The sequence below is a fragment of the Sphaerodactylus townsendi genome, linkage group LG08 (assembly GCF_021028975.2).
Source record: "Sphaerodactylus townsendi isolate TG3544 linkage group LG08, MPM_Stown_v2.3, whole genome shotgun sequence".
NCBI lineage: Eukaryota > Metazoa > Chordata > Lepidosauria > Squamata > Sphaerodactylidae > Sphaerodactylus > Sphaerodactylus townsendi.
The window spans coordinates 70,583,548-70,602,709 of NC_059432.1; the positions used below are offsets into that span (position 1 = coordinate 70,583,548).

At 41.1% G+C, this 19,162-nt stretch overlaps 1 protein-coding gene across 9 annotated transcripts in view; it reads right to left on the bottom strand.

Moving 5' to 3' along the window:
• DZIP1L (DAZ interacting zinc finger protein 1 like) overlaps positions 1-18,906 on the bottom strand; it is a 45,914-nt gene extending 27,008 nt beyond the window's left edge. For 2 of the 9 annotated variants that reach the window (XM_048506736.1, XM_048506735.1), the window contains exons 1-5: positions 11,829-11,887; positions 7,648-8,226; positions 6,544-6,628; positions 5,075-5,187; positions 1,748-1,909 (exon numbers count right to left, since the gene is read on the bottom strand). In XM_048506736.1, coding sequence (XP_048362693.1) covers positions 1,748-1,909; positions 5,075-5,187; positions 6,544-6,628; positions 7,648-8,226; positions 11,829-11,831 — 942 coding nt within the window. In that variant the 5' untranslated portion in view covers positions 11,832-11,887. Of the gene's footprint in view, positions 1-1,747; positions 1,910-5,074; positions 5,188-6,543; positions 6,629-7,647; positions 8,323-11,828; positions 11,888-17,091; positions 17,209-17,844; positions 18,006-18,559; positions 18,666-18,722 lie in introns of those variants that run through there. The other 7 variants (XM_048506740.1, XM_048506739.1, XM_048506738.1 and 4 more) reach the window with 7 other exon arrangements.
• Between the last annotated feature and the right edge of the window lie 256 nt (positions 18,907-19,162).

Consider the following 19,162-nt stretch of genomic DNA (forward strand, 5'->3'; position numbering starts at 1 on the left):
CACTAAGGAGGAATGTGCTAGAACAGGGGTAGGGAACCTGCGGCTCTCCAGATGTTCAGGAACTACAATTCCCATCAGCCTCTGTCAGCATGGCCAATTGGCCATGCTGACAGAGGCTGATGGGAATTGTAGTTCCTGAACATCTGGAGAGCTGCAGGTTCCCTACCCCTGCGCTAGAAGAATACAAGCTGTTCACAAGCTCTTGTTTGAGGTTCTCTCTTCAATGAGAAAAGAGAGATGGAATGTATATATCTTCCATAAACATGATTGGCTTCAGCCCCCTTCTCCCCCCCACCGGCAATTTTCTGTACTATATTTAGTACTATATTTAAAACCCCCAAAATATGTAATATTAAAGGGATGTGTGTTATATTACAAAATATGTTGTAATAAAGGGATTGTATTGTCGAAGGCTTTCACGGCCAGAATCACTGGGGTGTTGTATGGTTTCCGGGCTGTATGGCATGTTCTAGTAGCATTTTCTCCTGACATTTCGCCTGTATCTGTGGCTGGCATCTTCAGAGGATCAATAATCCCACAATAAAGAGATTGTGGCAGGCATAAACCAGAAAATACAGCTATGAGTTTCAAAATTAGTCGCCAGTTTCAGGATGATCATAGGAGTTGCAGTGCCAAAAATAAGCTAAATTGTAACATTTCAGTGCTATTTTCAGTGGAAACAGTGGTTTACTTGCTAGAAACCAAAAAGAGACAGAGAGTGGAGAACATCCCCTCCATTGCAAAACAAAGGGGGTTTAACAACTTTTCTCAGCTATACTTAAAAAACCCTCCTTTCTTTGCAAATACATACTTAATAAACAGTTGTCTTGCCAACTACTGAAACTCTTTGGGGTGCATGCTGCATCTTCCTACACAGATGTAGAAGAAGGTGGGCTGTTTGAAAGGTTTGTAAAAGAAACAAAAATGCCTAAGGCATACACATTTCCCTACAGATGGGTGTTGAGGAGTGCTGTACACTGTTACTGTCACAATAACCAGTCTAAAAAAAAGCCCCAACTGTGCATGACAGGACAAACACAACCAACAGCCACAAATCTGCCTCAGCTTTAAAAAGCTGACACCACCTGAACAATAAAAGCACCCTCTGTCTTATTTAAATCAGCAGGGTTGCTAACAAGAACAGCCACAACAGAGACTCATGAGGAAATTTCTTGCAAAATAACCAGTATGCGACTAAATTAACAGTATCGCTAAAGGCCACTCCAAAGTCAGCAACTTGTGTCCCCAACTTGGTTCAAAAGCCTGAGAGCAGTCAACAAGCCAAGAAATCATCTTTACATAATGCATAGGGGACATTAGAGACAATCATTCTAAGCAAAAAAAGAAAAGCAAAGAAAGTATCCAAAAAGATTTGCCAATGAAAATGGCTAAATGCCCAATTACAGAGGTAACTGTTAGACTTTTGCTTTTGTACTTCTGGTCTAATGTTGAGTTTTGTAAGTTGTATGAGCAAGGTTTATGTGTTCTTATTACAATCAGTGCCTGAGAATTCTTAGCGCTTTATAATAATCAAACTTTTCCTTTTTATATTCTCTATATTTCCATGTATAAATCCCGAAAAGTATAAAGCAGGTTTCCTCAAAGGAAAAACCTTGCTATTTCATTATGAACTCTGGTAGCGACCTGAGTTATGAACTCTGGTAGCGACCTGAGTTTTAAACACAACATACCAGTTTACTGAAAGTGGAGCATATGTTGAAAAGAGAAAGCTATGTATTCACCGTACTTCTTCCAAGTTGGAATTCTTGTTGGAAATGTCTCTGAATTCTGTGAGGAACAGCTGCCGGAGATCCTCCATTTCCTTTTGAAACTTTCTCTTCTCCTCCTCTTTCCAACTTTCAAATTTCTTTCTCCCCTCTATTTCTCTTTGGCGAATATCTTCTCCTTCCTGTCAAGGAATAACAGTAGGAAATGGGCTGGGAATAAAGAGCTGAAATTATAGAATAGAAGCTGCTTCCAGAAGTCTCAGCTCAACAGACATTGAAATAAATTGCTGGAGTTATTTTGAGGGAAATTGTGGCACTAGGTACTCAGAACCATGCTTACCATGTTTATTTATTTAACATATTTTTATGCTGCCCTTCCACCTGCTCATGGTTTCTGAGGCAGCAAGCATCATTGAAGCACAGGTATCAACACCAGGGCAGAAGACCAATAGTTGTTACTGGGGGTATGCCAAATGAAAGAAAGTAGTCTTCATTCACTGCTGGAAAACACTGAAGGCAAGACAGAGAAATCTCCCTGGAGGGAGAATTCCAAAGTTGGTTCCATTTGGATACTCAGGGTGAAACTAAAAGTTATAATTTTTAAAGAGCTGGGTCTAGGTTTCTTGAATCCCAATCCTATTCCCCACAGCGACATAGCAGCTGAGGGAATGGCTTTTAAAAAGGCACTGTAGTGGGAGAAAAGGCTCTCCCCCCCCCCCATATTCCTGCATCAAAACCATCCTGAGGGAATCTTCCTTAATTTTGTTGCTCCAAATAGAGTATTTATGCATGTAGAGCAGCAAAATGAGGGGAATAATACCCACCTATCACAGTTCTCAAATTGGTTTGGAGCGGAGCAGGCAGGACCGCTTGCCTCCCCCCTTCATTTTAAGAAGCTGTTCCCTGCAGTTGTGTGGCTATGAAGAACATGGCTATGTGGCTATGTGGCTATGAAGTGGCTATGTGGCTATGAAGAACATGAGTTGAGCCCCAGGGAACCTGGATCCAGCTCTTTAAAAACTGCAACATTGAATGTGATCCTCAGTATGGCACCAACCAATAACTGGGATCAGAAGAGAACAATATGGCACTGGTTTGCAAAGACAGGTTGCCCTATCAAAGGTATCAAATATCCAATGGCTGATATATAATATTTTCTATTATGTTGGAGGATCTAATGGTCAGCCCTATATAAATAATGTTCTTATAGAGTTCAGAAACAGGAAAGGACCAAAACTATATAAAAAGACAATGACTATTTGTGTTTCCCACTTTGAAAATTTCAGGATTTTAGTAGGTTTTCAGGGAGTCTTTTTTCATCAATTTTTAAAGTTATTTGACACATGTAGACAACACAAAAACAAAAAATCTACAAAAGCAAAAGCCCAGTGTGGGGCTGAAGTGACTGCAAGTCTCTGTGAAAACAGAGAGATCCAGCTGGGGGTTTATCAGGTGTGAGAGGCTTCTCAAATCTGATTGACATTTTCAGATCAAGGAGATAGACTTGTGATCAACCACGTGTAAAAGACTGGCTGTTTGATGGACTTAAAGAAATAAAGACCTAAGGATCCTGCAATAACAGAGTTTCTCAATTCAAAATAAGCAAAGGATGTTAATATAAAGTTTGGAAACAAAAATACCCTATAAGGTTTGCTTAATTTTACTTAAACTTAAAGTAGAGAGATTAAGAGAAGAAGATAAATGTATATTGAAACTTGTGAGATTTGAAGGATTTGATTGGTTGTCAGATCAAAATATTTATGGAAGGAAGAGATAACAAGCTGTGAGAAACTGAGAGAAGAATGCTGGATCTGGCGTTCCTCACATCATAAATCTGTGTCACTTCAAGAAAGGAGGGGGGAAGAATTCAGAGTAAGCGAAGAAATAATTTGACCTTAAGACATAAAATCCTCATGAGGACAAGATAAAAAACAGGGAAATGAAGCATCTGTGACTAGGGAAAATGGTGAGAAATATGCTTCAGTTTTGAGAAAGTGCTGTTTGTGAGTTTTAAAATATAGGCTGACAACAAGACCCTTCCAAAGGAAAACCAAGAAGAGACTCTGTAAGCCAAATGGTCAGAAAGATAAGGGGAAGAATCCTGATAAAATAAGTGATTAAGATTTAATAAACTGCATGATATGTTAAATACAGCAACTCTTCAGAAAGTAAACAAAAAAAGGGTTGATAGGGGAGGATATTCCAGACCAATATAGAACACTTTTTATGTATATGACAACTGCAGGAAGGATTTTATATGCACACAAAATTCCAACAAAACAAGACTGGATTTTAAAAGTCACAGAATATTCAGAAATCTTTAAAAAGAGACAAGAATGCAGGCACTTTCCTTAAAGATTGGAAACCCTTTGAGGACTATCTACTGAAAACACATACAAATAGAGAAATAATGGCAGGATTTGAGATTTAAATTAAAACAGTGGATTGGACTAAAATAGTTTTATAAGAAGGACGAAAGGTGGATGAAATACTAATACCAACTATAAGCACAAAACTAGATTTGAGTTTGGATCCATAATAAGATAGATGGAAATCACCATATATGTAGTGATGCATTGAAATGTCTTTTTTGTTATAGTGGGGGAGGGGGATTGTATTTGGTTTTTAGGGATTCTAACAGGCTTTTAGGGATTTCAGCAGGTTTTATTGTGCACAATTTATGATTTTTATGTCTTACATTGTAACCTGCCCTGAGACCTTTGGGTATAGGTGGGATAGAAATGTATATAAATAAACACGTACTATAGGAATAATAGAATGGAAACCTCATGGCCATAGCCAGAGCTTGCCATGTTAGTTCCATGGTGCTCAGTATGGCACTGACCAATAACTTCGAGCAGAAGAATGGCCATGATATTCTTATGTTTTTAGAAAGCTAAGATAGGTCGAATCCACACTACCGTCTTAGTCAGGTTTCAGAACACAAACTAACCAGGTTTGAGGGACGACCTCCCTGGTCGAATCCCCACTACCGTCTTAGCCAGGTTTCAGAACACAAACTAACCAGGTTTGAGGTCATTTGTGTTCTGAAACCTGGCTAAGATGGTAGTGGGGATTCGACCGGGGAGGTCGTCCCTCAAACCTGGTTAGTTTGTGTTCTGAAACCTGGCTAGGACAGTAGTGGGGATTCGACCCTAGTCTCCTTAAGAATTCAGGCAAACATTTTATAGGAACAGAAGAACAACTCCTTTCCACTACTTTGATTTCAGTGGTTGACTTTTCAGCGGTCATTATCACATTTTTGGTTATGAAATCGGTTCTTGTAGTCTGTCAAGCCAAGAGATCTTGGGGTTTGGTTTTTTCTTCACATTCTCATGGTTCCATACCTGGGCCCTACGCTGGCTCTCAGCCTCCAGTTGGGCATGGGTCTCTTTCAGCTTGATTTTCAGTGCTTCAATCTCATTTTCCATTTGATCCACCTGCTTTTTCTTCTCCAACTCTACAAAGTTGATTTAGAAAAGAGGGGCTATTAGTGAGTGCCTTTGCTGCATATACTTATATTGCAATCTGCTAGGTATCACAGCTCCTCTGGAATGGAATGCCTGCATTCTTAGAATAACATGAGTTATTTACCCCAAATGGGACAAATTTTGGCTGGAAAAGTCATATAGATACATGACCATCAACTGGGCAAGAAAAGCAATCCCCCCCCCATTATATTTCAAACTGTAATTTATTAAAGATTCTCCACACTTCCAATTTTTAAATTTAACGTCTTTGAGGAAACAAATCAATTAACTTTTTGGCATTGCATATCAAATAGTTTAATGCTTTCATGAGTATGAGTCTGAAATGTGGCTCTCCTATTCAAATCCTAGCTCATGTCAAAAACATGATATAAATAAAGAACACAATCTAAGTGAAAAACACAGACCACAGTTCACTACAGCAAGCTGGATCCTGCTGATTTATTCCACTAATGGTGAAGCAAGATACTCCACCATCGTAAGAAGCAAGATACTCCACCATCTTAAGAAGCCTTCACCTGACAAAGAAGGATCTTCAGGAGATTCCTTGTGCCAAAGGAAAACATAACTGGCAGCAGAACAGATCTACGGGATCCAAGTTTGTGTTTAATACAGTAAGGAGCAGAATTAAGTAGAATTAAGTGAGACTGAAGGGAGCAAAATGGGTGGATTCAACCTACAAATAGATACTAACCCAGGATGTATACTTGCAAAATCCAATTTATGAAATTGTGGGGAATTTACTGGAGGTTCCTGGCCCTAGACAGGTTTGGCTGGCTGCTACTAGGGCCAGCCTTTTCAGCCCTGGCCCACACCTGGTGGAATGAGCTCCCAACTGAGATCAGGGCCCTGCGGGACATCTGTGGGTTCCGCAGGGCCTGTAAGACCAAGCTCTTCTGCCAGGCTTTTATATCTTGCCAGCCAGCCTGATTGGTACATCGTGACCTCCCATGAGTGCCTATTCTGGGTTTTTATCGCCATCTTTTATTGTCTGTTGTTTAAAGTTTTAATGGTGTGGTTGTTATACACACCAGTTTTATATAGTACTGTTTAAATTGTTTTTTAACTGATGTTCGCTGCCCTGAGCCCTGTCAGGAAGGGCGGGATAAAATAAATAAAATAAATAAAATAAAATAAAATAATAAATAAATAAATAGTCCTCCAATTATCACTCTTACCCTCAAAAATCTTCTGAAGGTGCTTGAACTTTGAAGGCTATTTAGTGATCTGGGGTGGGAGGGAAACATTCCTCACTACCACCTTTGGCCTGAATTCCCCTCCACATAGAAGCTTAGGAGGAAATACCCAGACAAGCCCCCAGTGCTCACCAGCTTCAGTGGCTTCAGAGTGTCTGCGCTTCATGTGAGCTTGAAGGTAGGAGTAGTTCATGAAGCTCTTATCACACAGCTGGCACTGAGCAAAGATAGAGGAAGAGAGGAAAATAAGACTGGGTATAAAAACCCTTGTTGGAAAAACTCCCCAAGTTACTTTTGTCATTTTCCCTCCATGCTTCCACAGAACTGAAAGGACCCATTTTCCCTCCATGCTTCCACAGAAGCTGGAAGGACCCAATAGCCCCAATGTTACGAGGCCCTGGCTTCAGTGGCCCAGGCAAGCCTGATCTTGTCAGATCTCAGAAGCTAAGCAGAGTCTGCCCCAGGTAGTATTTTGATGGGAAGATCACCAAAGAATACTACTGGGCCTTCAGAAGGAAAGCAGCAAGTGGTCATTTCTCAAAGCTGACCCAGCACTGCAAAACTGCTATAGATATGCCACAAAGTAAATTGCTGAAAAATGCAATATAACACCACAATCCACCCCCAGGTCATTTTGTAGGATTCTCCAGCTTCAACTGAAATGTTAACATCTAGTCTGCTATGGCCTTTTCTCCATATTTATCTTTACTTCCTCCAGCCCCATCCCTCAAAGACTACAGACTTACTTGGACAATCAAGCCTAATAACAGGAGTAGAAGAGAAACAAAAGTATTCATGTTTAATTGATCAGAACTGACTATGGATAAAGCAGCCAGGAGTAAATTAAGACTTGCTTAATGTCCAGTTTAAGAGACCTCATAATATCTGGGGTTGCCAACCTCCAGGTGGAATTACAGCTGAACTTCAGACTATGAGATCTGTTTCAATGGAGAAAATGGTTTATTTGGCTGGTGGACTCTATGGTATTATATCCCACAATGCCCCCCTCCCCAAATCCCATCATCATCAGGCTGCTTTCCTAAATCTCCAGAAATTTCCCAGCCTGGAGGGAGCAATGCTACCTCATACCATTACACCAAAATTGAAATCTAGTAATTTTTTAAATTAAAACGACCTCATAGTTGGATGTCCCAAGCTTGAGGTTGTGCATAAATCCACCTCTGAAAGAAGCTATACCTGCATAGGTTGAATGCCATCTGCCCTAGTTGAACTCACCTTGTGATAGTTATTAGCTCCAGCTTGCAAGAGTAACTGCTGGGTGGAAATCATCTTCTTCCGTTTCCTGCTTTCTTCTTTTACATGTTTCAGCTCTTCCGCTTGCTTATCCAAGTCATGTTTGACACGCTTGAGGTCATCTAGGGTGGTCTGCTGCCGTTCTTCCTGTAGTGCCAGACTCATGCTCAAGTACTCTTGGGAGTGCAGCAGGTATTCTATGGTCAGCTGAGCCATCTTAAGAACCTTTAAGAGTACGGGGTCTATTGGCTGCTGACAGTAGGGACACTTTTCTGCATCTAAGTTGCAAAAGGTGATGCTGTTGATGTTTTCCTGTAGGGTGGTAAGATCCAGCTCACGAGCCACCCGCTCTACATCAATGGCACTGAAACGTCGCCAATCAATAGCATCTCGTCGTGACTGGAATTTAAAGGCTGGGATTCCACCAGGACTGGCCAGCATGTTACCAAAGAGATCCTCACTGCTTCTGAAGTTCACAGGACTCACAGATCCTGGAATACCTGACCAGTAGCATCTGGCTACAGGTGGTAGTAATGGGTAATAAAAATTATAAGCAAAAGGCTGGAGGAGAAAGGAAGAATAGATGATTTAGAGCTGAAACAAATGGATAATTGCAGTTTGCAGCCCAGTATGTTTCTACATTTGAAGATGTAACAAAATGCTTTATGAAGTTTACAAATTTCATTTGACACTCCATAGCTTTGGAACACAGTATTCTACTGTAGCACTCAGGGCTGATTCAGGTTGTAGGTAGCCCTAGGCACTCCCTGGTGTTCCTTCTCTGAGCCCACTTCACAATCAAATGGACACAAAAGGCAGGTAGCAATGGCTGTTGTTTGCCATTGCTTTCCTAGTAAGCAAACACAGAAACAACTGTTTCCATGAAGATCTAATGGTCAGAAGCAATAATCAAAAGCAAAATAGACAAAATAAAAGCATAAAAAATAAGAACTAGTCAGTACCTCTGGCGTAATATAGTGGTTAAGAGGGCAGAGTATAATCTGAAGAACTCCACATGAAGCCAGGTGGGTGACCTTGGGCTAGTCAAAGTTCTCTCAGAACTCTTTCAGCCCCACTTACCTCACAAGGTGCCTGTTGTGAGGGGGAAGAGAAGGCGATTGTTTGCTGCTTTGAGACTCATTTTTGTAGAGAAAAGCTAGATATAACCCTGTTCAACCCTAACCAACTCTTAAGGGCATGATACATTTAGTTACAAGTTGACTTTGGGTTCACAAGGGAGGATGAGGCTCCTTCTTTTCCCTCACCCCTTTCCCTCAGCTTAAAGAATCTCCTCCCATGGGTTGTAATTCGTGTAATTTTGGAGCTGTCTTTCTTTCTAATTATGTCAACATGTTAACCCAATTTCACATCTGCCTTGTCCCTGAAGTTCTAGCGCTGCCAAGTGACATCCTGGCATCCCTATCAAATATGGAAGCACAATCCAATTGACAGATGTAAACTACCTGAATTGTCAGATTTTTGCTGTGTCACTGAGATTGTATATCTGCCCCTCTCACTATAGGGTCTTACTGCTGGCATCTCAGAGTTTGGGTAAACTGAAAAGGTATTTTGTCATAGTTAATGGAAAAGTGGGTTTAAAGGAGGGATATTTTAATCTGATACTACATTGACACCTCAGCTGCTAGTATCTCACTAATGGAAATCCAGATCTCTGTAAAAGAGCTCAATACCTCCGTGACATACCTAAGGAAAATAGCATATAAAAACTCTACTCTGTATAATGCTACTTCAAAGCTAGGAGCATAAAGATTCAGGGGAAAAAACTAACTGTGAACAGTTCATTTCTCACCAAGCTTGTGTGTATGAGTGACAAGCTGGGACCTAGTCAGAGTGGGCAACATTTTTTTGGGGTGGTGGAATTCTTGGAACTGGAGGGTTCAGATGTGTTAAGTGTCTGTGTACAGACCTGTGGTTTTGGTAAAGAAAATGCTTTTGGGAAAAAAGACCTTGCTCTAGTTAACCACTACACTATGCTGGAAGCCAAGGACTGACTTTGTTTAAGGAAGATTAACTCTCTTAATTTTCAAATTAAGGGCCAAATTTTCCTATGACTAGGCTGCCCACACTGCAGTCTTTGCCAGTGTGTCTGTTGAACTGTTTGCCAGTTGCATTTACCTGTCCCTTCCGAATCCAGCTTGCAGTTCGACTCTGTCTCTCAGGACCCCTTCTTCAGAAACAGGTAATTATTACCCTTCCTGCAGTGCCCTGAGCTATTCTAGACCTATCCCCTCAACTCTTTCTACATCCTAGGACTGTTGGAATACTCTATGTGCTTGTATTTTATATTTGAGTGTGTTTATGTTTATTGTTTTATTCCTCCAACAAAATTTCTTTGATATTTGTTGATTTCTTGAAGAAACCCACCTCCATAAATTCTGGTGGAAAAGATATGTCCTCTCACAAAACAAGTTCCCCACTCTAAAAGGGACAGACCCTACCATTTCGAGTAACAGTTTGGGGAAGTGTGAAGGGAAAAATGAATTAAGTGGATACTCCATTCCTTCTAGATTTTTGACACAAGTGTGCAAGTCTGAGGCAAAGCTGTATAACAAGAAAGCCTATCTTATTTAAAATAAATTTGTGATAAACTGAAATCTTGTAAAACAGTTAAATGCCAACTGAACTGTACTTCTAACATCTTAATACTTGCATATAAGTCTGTTTCTTTCCTTCCTGCCAAATTGGTCCTTGCCCTTATCCTATTCTCCTGAGAAGTTTAATAAAATTCTGCAGTTGAACTTTGAAAAGCCTCTAGAGTGATAGTCTCTGAGATCAAACACATCAGAAGAAGGGAGGACCAGTTCCCTAAGCGGGTTCAGTTATACATTTGCTTTAGTGAAATACGGGGTGGCACAATTGACTATGAATCCCCCTGTTCCCACCCCGAGGTTGACTGCCACCACTACTCTAGAGAAAGAGAGCAAGTTATGGCAGGTGCTGTTGTACATTCGGGAATCAGGGAAGGTGACAAAGTCTCAGTAGCAGCCCAATGGAGCTGAACTTCAACACTAGCCCAATACTACCCATTCTTAAGTATGACATATTATGTGTCAGTTTGATATCTGAATGAGGTGATAAAAGATATGAATTCAAAATTTACTTTCAAACTCAAATGCAGGCAAATGTGGCCATCCCTGAAAAAAGTAAATATACATACACCAAACATATTTGCACTGTTCATAGATCTTTACATTGATTTCTCTGAGACAAAAGACTATAAAAATGCACATCATTATTTATGCTGTGTATATCTTTACCTAGAGCTTTAAAGCATTAGACAGCTAGTGAGAAAAATCAATCTGCTGACAGATATATCACATATATTTACAAGCTTAATTTTGAAGTTCTTGGCCTTTGAATTCATTATGTGTACACCCAGTCATTTTGCATCTACTAGAGAGACAGCACTTCTCTGCATCAATTATTTGAATGAAGAATGACACATTAATATAACCACTATGCAGCATAATATGCACAAGCTGATTTAAGGCATAGGTTGCAATCCATATCAATTGCACACAAATCCAGTTTACACACACACAAACAAGAAACTTCTTTAATATACAGAAGAAATGGAGCTGGGAGGTAAAGGATTTTATAAAGCTCAGAGAGGAATCACTTTTGGGTTATTTTCAGTTTGAAGACAGAGATACTTAATGTGTAGAAAATTAACGACTTGTTAAGAAACAAGTTGCAGTTCAGTGCTATTAATACCTTCAACTCTGTGAAGAAGGCAATATGGCAACACCTGCTTGAAAGAAACATCAGGTTCCAGAGCTATGTTTTCTTCACATGATGGTATGATTTAAAAAATTAGTATTATTTCACTGTTGTGTAGATTTTCATTTTATTTCAGGTTAAAGCAACTTCTTGTTTCTAACTGTCATTCTACACTAATGTCTGTCATCTTTCTTTTCACCATTTCTATTTAAAACAGAAATACTTATGAATCCCTGGTTCCGGGATTTTTTTTGTTATTGCCCAGTAAAGCTTGCAATGTTACAGGAAACATAATTTAAGTTTTAAAATACTGCATCTTTACCTTAAATATCTGCTTTAAATATTTTACTACAACCATTATGTACATTACACAATTTAATAAAATCACTTACAAATTATGCCATTTGTGAAATAATACATACCATGTTTTCCAATTAGAACAGCATTTCTATGTGATCTCAACTCAAACCATATTCACAACACACGGTTGTGTTGGGAAACAGCATGTTACTAGGTGTGTCTTGTGAGATGGTAACAGGACTCTAAAGTTTAGCCTTCTGTAGATTTAACGCTCTAGCTAACTAAGCACAAAGCTTCATGTGGTTAAATATTCATTCTCTGCATTGTGTGCATTTGTTTGAGACTCTAGTGTGAGCAAACAATCATCAAGACAGGCAAAAGAGTGATATATTCCTGGGTGCATTTCAGAAAAGCTGTCAACTCTACGTTAGGAAATTCCTCAAGTGGGCAGTGGGGGAGTTTGGGGAGCTGAGGGAACTCAGCACAAATGGGATGCCATAGTGTCCATTATTCTTTTCTTCAGGGGAAATGATCTTTCTAGTGTGGTGAGTGGATGCAATTCCAGATTTCCAGGCCCCATCTAGAGGTTGGCAGCCTTAGCATCTGTTTGGCTGAATCTTGGCCTATCTATGTGCTTATATCTCCCCCACCCCCACACCGGCCATATGCCCTATGTTGATTATTTAGCCTGAGTAGTGGTCATTTTATTAGGGATTGTATATGTACCTATAGGAATCTAGCTTTGAACTACCGGTAGCTATTGCAATCAATAATATTTAAGATAATTATCTTATAGATTAAAAATAATCGGCTTCTAGTATCGCTCAATATGCAGGAATTGCTGCCTCTTGTCATTTTTTTTAACATCAGATAAACTTCGCATTGCTACCAAGAGGTAAAGAAGGCCAGGTAGAAGAGGTCTGTCCAGGAAGTGAGCATATATTACATGGGACAAAGTTCTTTTGTTTATCATTTACTAATGGTAGGAAGCAGTGCAAAAATAAACAGACCTGTTTAATGGGTTCCTATCTGAGATTTTCACGCTACCATTGAAGCTCAAGCATTGGCATAAAATGACAATTAACTGCATTTTAAAAATTAAAAACCAAGCTAGACAATATGTTTACATCATAACTAAAGGTTATGACTGTAAGCAGCCTCATTGGGAAAATCAATTAATCAAATATTTGTCCAATATTTGTACATTGTGCAAAGTTTTATTTTCATCCACTTGTATATCATGTCCATTTGCACTTTTGTCCAAATTGCCCTTTATATCTTAATTGGCCAAATGGTAATGATCATGACAAGAAAGGGAGGGAAGATGAGGTTATCTTGTAGGATGGGGACTACAGGGCAATCACCACCACAATGAACTCATTCCCTATCCCACTGCTGTGGATCCATGTACATTCAGCCAGAAGATTCAGAGGACAGCAAATCATTTTCAAGAGACAAGCGCTGAAAACTAGGTAACATTTCTACTCCTCTTACCACAGAAGTATCAAATATTAAGCACTCTTCCACCTAGGATTATGATGTGGGTTTAATTCCACACTTTGGAAACCAGATGCATTGACAATCAAGCTTGTTCCTATTTGTATAACACTGTTTAAGGACAAACACCCCCCTCCCCCTTTAATCTGCATAGAATGTGAAGGAATCCTGGGAACTGGGCATTCTATGTAGTCGCCCCTAAGCTCTCCTTCCCAATGAAATCTATTTGTCTCCATCTGCTTTTTAAACCATTTGTGTAGCCTTATTGTTTATTTCAGATTTTTAATATTCTAGTGGGTTTTTTTACTATTCTGATTTTTGGCAGAGATTTTACAAGGTTTGGGGACAAACTGTTTTCATTTCTGACATGGGTTCTTTCACCTTGGGATGAAACAACATATTTATTCTGTTCCCCGAGTAAAACAATCTAAAGGTGCCCTGTTTTTGGGTGGAACAGAGTGGGAGACACACAAGCAAGGTGTAACAGTTCAAAAACAAGGTTTATTGCTTAGAAGAATTGAGACCCTAACTCCTCCCAGGATCCGACTAAGATAAGGTACTTGCTTGACTGGAACAGTTTGAAGCTTGACACTTTTATTCTTTCTTTGGCTTCTTCCAAGAAAGTCCATTTTGTCTGTGCTTCTCTTGGTTCCTTGAGTGTCCTTTAACTGGATTCTACTTTCTGTACACCTTAACTTTATGCTATCTGTATACACCTTGCATATAACATACCCGTGTATAAGCCGAGGCACCTAATTTTACTGCCCAAACCTGGGGAAACGTATTGACTTCGGTATAAGCCAAGGGTGGGAAGCCAGGAGGCAGAGGGAGCTCCTTATTTGGGCAGTGACTCCCCCTGATGTCAAATCCAGCTGGCAGGCAGAGGGAGCTCCTTATTTGGGCAGTGACATCAGGGGGAGTCACTGCCAAATAAGGAGCTCCCTCTGCCTCCCCGGGTTTGACCAAGCCCAGCCAGCCAGGGTGCCTCGGGGTTCCCAGAGGCAGGGAGGTTGTCTGGCCCGCCCCCAGCCTCCTTGTGATGGACAGAAAATGGTGACTGGCGTATAAGCCGAGGGGACTTTTCTCAGCCTTTAAACAGGGTTGAAAAACTCAGCTTATAGGTGAGTATATACGGTATACTGCAGCCTCCCAACTACCGTAGGCACCTTAGACTGACTGAGCTAAACAGGGGAATTACTGGGTAATAACAGGAAGACTGTCTCTAGGGAAATTTGTTAAAGGGACAGGGTCCACTAAAATTCCCTCCCTTAGAATACTATACAAAGAACTAAACCCATTAGGGAAACTGATGCTTAATAAGAAAATAACAAAAGCTTCTCTGGGGGCATGACAATATTTTCCCCTGACATTACTAGCATGTTTGATAGAATGATTATCATTTATACTGATCCCTGACTTGGTGTGTAAATGGCAGAAAATAAAAAAAAAGAATTAAAAACATCAGCAACAAAATGGATACCAACTGCTTTGAAAGATTTTCAACTGTTTTTCAACCTCATAAGCAGGGTTGCCAACTCTGGGTTGGGATATTCCTCAAGATCTGGGGATGTTGGTATTTGGGGAGGGGAAGGACTTTTGTGGGGTATAAAGCCATAAAGTCCATTCTCCAAAAATGCTGTTTCCTCTAGGAGGACCGAGCTTTGCAGTCGGAAGATCAGTTGCAATTCTGGGGGATCTCCGAAACCCCACCTGGAGATTGGCAATTCTAAACACAGGTCATTAGATAAGATGCTAATATGATTTTGGCAGTAGTCACATAGTTTTCTTTTCAGTCCTCTGTCCACTCAACAAACTATAATAAGAAAGCATCTTTAAGGCTGCTAAGCTGCCCGCTTAACCCTACCCTGGGCCTCTCTCCAGCTAACGGGACACGCCGTCTCTCCCTCCTGGGGAGGATTTTATAAAACAAAATGGGGTTCGCTGGATGCCTCCTATTATTATTGCTGCTTTAATTGTTTTACCTAGTTTATTTTAACTGTGTTTTTAATGTTGTACACCACCCAGAGCCCCTCGGGAATGGGGCAGTATAAAAGTCCAATTAATTAATTAATTAATTAATTAATTAATTAATTAATTAATTAATAAAACATACATACATACATACATACATACATACATACATACATACATACATACATACATACATACCCCCAGGCTACTGCCCCACTTCTATTCCTAAATGATGGGTTTAGATTATTGTTCATTATTTGGTTTTTATAAATTGTCCTGCTTTGCAGAAGAAAAGTACAATAAAGATTTAAAGAAAGAACAAGTCAAGTCATAACCCTACTTAGGTCTATTCTGCAAGGTTTACTCCATGGTAAGTGTTCTTAAGATTGCATTGCAAGACTCTGTAAAGGTGAATTAGCACTTTTGTATTGAGATAAGGCAGAATACGCTACAGGGTCCCCTAACAATGGGAATCCTGTAAAATATACACTGTTTGGCAAGACTGTTTCACTACTCCTTGCGTCTGTTCACATACCAACTATGATCCTTGCAGCATATCAAGTTTTCAGTCCCCCTACCCCACACTGGTACCACGCGTGTGACCTGTTCTGCCTTGGTTCATTCCTGTGACTCTTCTGTTGATGCTGCTGTTCTGTGCAACAGTGTTCTAAAGCTAATCCAGAAGGAACCAACACAGATAAGGTTTGAAGGGCCATGATGTTTTATTTCTTGAAAAGTGAATGCCCTGAATTAGGCCACTGAATTCATATTGGGCTGTATTTAGAGTTCTATATTGTAATTTTTGAATTATTCTTGCAAGTTGCCTTGAGATGCCCAGAAAATAAATATTTTAAACACAATAAATAAATAACTCACCTTATAGTATTTGAGTAAAAAAGAAAGTATGTATTCAAGTTCTGGATATATACATATTAGTGTCCATAATTTCCTCTCTGCATATCTTTAACTTTATACAATACTTTTGCTTTATAGAACAGTACTGAATTAGTGGTTTATTTATTTACTTCTTTCATTTACAGTCTTTTTTCTCCCAGAGTCTCAATTTGCCAAGTGAAAAATTTCATGTAACTGCAAATCCATGCTACTTTACTTCAAAGCCATAGCAGCTTTATCAAAAATGTGTATGTTTATTTACTGTACCTTGTCATACAGAAAGAACCTCAATGCTGAAGTAATCCGCAGCCCCTTCCTGGACCTTTCCCTTCCTCTTCCCACAACAGACACCTTGTGAAGTAGGTGGGGCTGAGAGAGTTCTGAAGAACTGTGACTAGCCCAAGGTCACCCAGTAGGAATGTAGGAATATGGAAACACATCTGGTTCACAGTTCTTCAGATAAGCCTCTGCCACTCAGGTGGAGGAGTGGGGAATCAAACCCAGTTCTCCAGGTTAGAATTCACCTGCTCTTAACCACTACACCACGCTGGCTAGGTCACCCAGGACCTCTCTGTGGCCCTGACCAGGGCTATGCAGACTATGCCCCTGCTGACCCGTTCCCACCTCCAGGCCTGCATGTACAATGGCCTTCAAGCCAGCCACAAACATTGCACCATCACCAGTGGTGGGATTCAGCCTATTCACACCTATTCGGTGGAACCATTAGCTAATTTTTTGTCCAGAGAATGGTTGTAATCCCACCACTGAGTCCTTTTGGAACTGGTTGTTAAATTATTTGAATCCTACCACTGACCACCACCCACCCAACCTCTTCTGCCCCCAGCTGCAGTAGCCTTCCGTCCAGAAGGCCATTTCTTGGGGAAGGCAAGGTGTATTGATGAGGACGCTGTTAACTGAAGGATTGTGGGAGTTGCAGTCCAGTTGTTTCCTCTTTGCAGATGAAAACGGTGCCCTCCCAGAGTCCCTCACTTTAAGGAATGAGCCATCAAGAACATGGCTTACCTTCTATATGGCAGGATGTCTGCCTTTCTCACTGAGACTCAAGGCAAATGACACAGTGTAACTCAATGCAATCAGTAGCCTGATCCACCTGATCAGTAAAGCAAAAAGGTCTGGTAGCTGTAGAGATTTGAAATGAAGATGTCATCTGAATGAAGCAAAGGTAATACACAGGCAGCTCTCTACCTTCTGCTTAATCACTTTAAACCTAATGAAGAGCTACGAGGAACAGTAAACAATTTTTTTGAGTTTTTCAAAACTCACTAGGATGGATGGTAAACCTCCCCCCAAAAGAGGGAAGTGATATGAACACACAACCCCTGTTGGATCAGACCACTGTCCCAAGCCCAGCATCCTGATACACAGTGGTCAACTAGTTCCCCTGGAGGGCTAATAAACAGAGCATACAGGCTAAGGCCTTTTCTGATACGGCCTCTTAGGAGAGGGATGTTGTAGGGTATATAATTCTTGTTGCAAATAGCTTCAAAAATAATTATGGAGGATATGATGGGGAGCCTTACTGAGATTCTGTAATACTTAGTGCAAAAAAGGAAAAATCCCAGGCTGAATTCAAAGCGCACAGGGACATAGATGATTGTCATCCCAGTTGTCAAAATATAAAACCTAGTCATTATTGGTTTCCATCCTGAAAACAGGCCCACATTCCCTTGCAAAACACAAGTAGCGAAATATAGCAGCCCTTCCAGGAGCCCCAGCTGAAAAGTGATTCCACCCCAGCAAAAAAGAGAAAATCACCTCATTTGCATTCCTCCCTCAACAGGCCCTCGTCGGGTGAAAACTTGGCCCTGAATCTGCCAACTCAAGAAACCGCAGTGTCTGGGACCAGGGAATGAGGCCGACGACTATGCAGGCCCTGCTCACTTTCAGAGCCATCTGGCTCACAGTTGCGGTGCAGTTTTACATGCAAGGGAAGGAATTAGCAAAACTGGATTATCGCCCCCTCCATCACTTCCCCCCGGCCGTCTACTTTATAACTCAAGAGTAGGAATCCCCGCCTGCCTGCCTCCCTTTCCCTCTTCCTCCCCTCCAACTATCCCTCAATCGTTCCAGAAATTCTGGGCATAGTCTATAAATCTGATTCTGAAAAGGTGGTCGGAGAAAACCTACAGGAGTTTCCAGGCACTAAAACTGTTTTCCTAGCGCTGGCCTCCCCCCGGAATCATTTATCAGCGAAAAGCAGCTCAGTTGGAGCCAGCCGGCTGATAGACGGAGAGGCGGCTTCGCACGGCTGCTGCGAAGGTTAGAAAGCGTCTCTTGCACAACAAACACCAGCTGCCGGAACCTCCTTGCGCAGCGGAACTAAGCAAAGGGGAGAGGAGAGGCCGCCTTTGCAAGCGACATGCAGTCCCGGCCCTCTGCAGGCGTCTGTCTCCTCCTCTCCTCCCAACTTGCTATCGAGAGCCGCAGAGCTAAATGCCAGTTGTAGATGCCGAACAAAGGAAATCCTTACCTTCCCTCAGAGTTCTTGTTTGGGGGAGTGGTGCTGGGAAGGAAAAGACTGCTCAAAGGCAGTGTAAACTGGCAGGTTTCCTTCGAGCTGGAATCCCCCCCCCCCCCCCCCCCCATTTACAAGATTCCAACTCCCTCTCTCCTTCCCCACAGTGACGAATCACCTAGATCTAATTTGCAACCTCGGATGAATCATGAGCAGCGGGGAGGCTTCGCTGGTCTCTCCTGTGGATGGGAACAGGCTGCAGAGCTCTCCCGAAAGACCAGCTGTTGCTCTAGTAACTTCTCCAAACAGCGCTCCAGTGCTTTAATATATTACTAGATTCCTCTCGCTCGACCTCTGCTTGCTTAGCTCCGTTAGTAACGTCGTTGGCTTCAGCTGCACAGTGATGGAAGGGGAGGGACAGCCACGCCCAGTGTTTTAAAACATTGATTCTCAAGGGACTATTAAGGCTTAATTCGGTCGATGAGAGATGGCTATTCCATGTAGCTATAATCATACCTTAACGTGCAGCTGTGGAGAGGAGACAGGGTTGATGTTTTCTCCCCCAAAGGACCTTTTGTGTAGCCGCATTTTGTCGAAGTGTGTGATACTCGTGTAAAA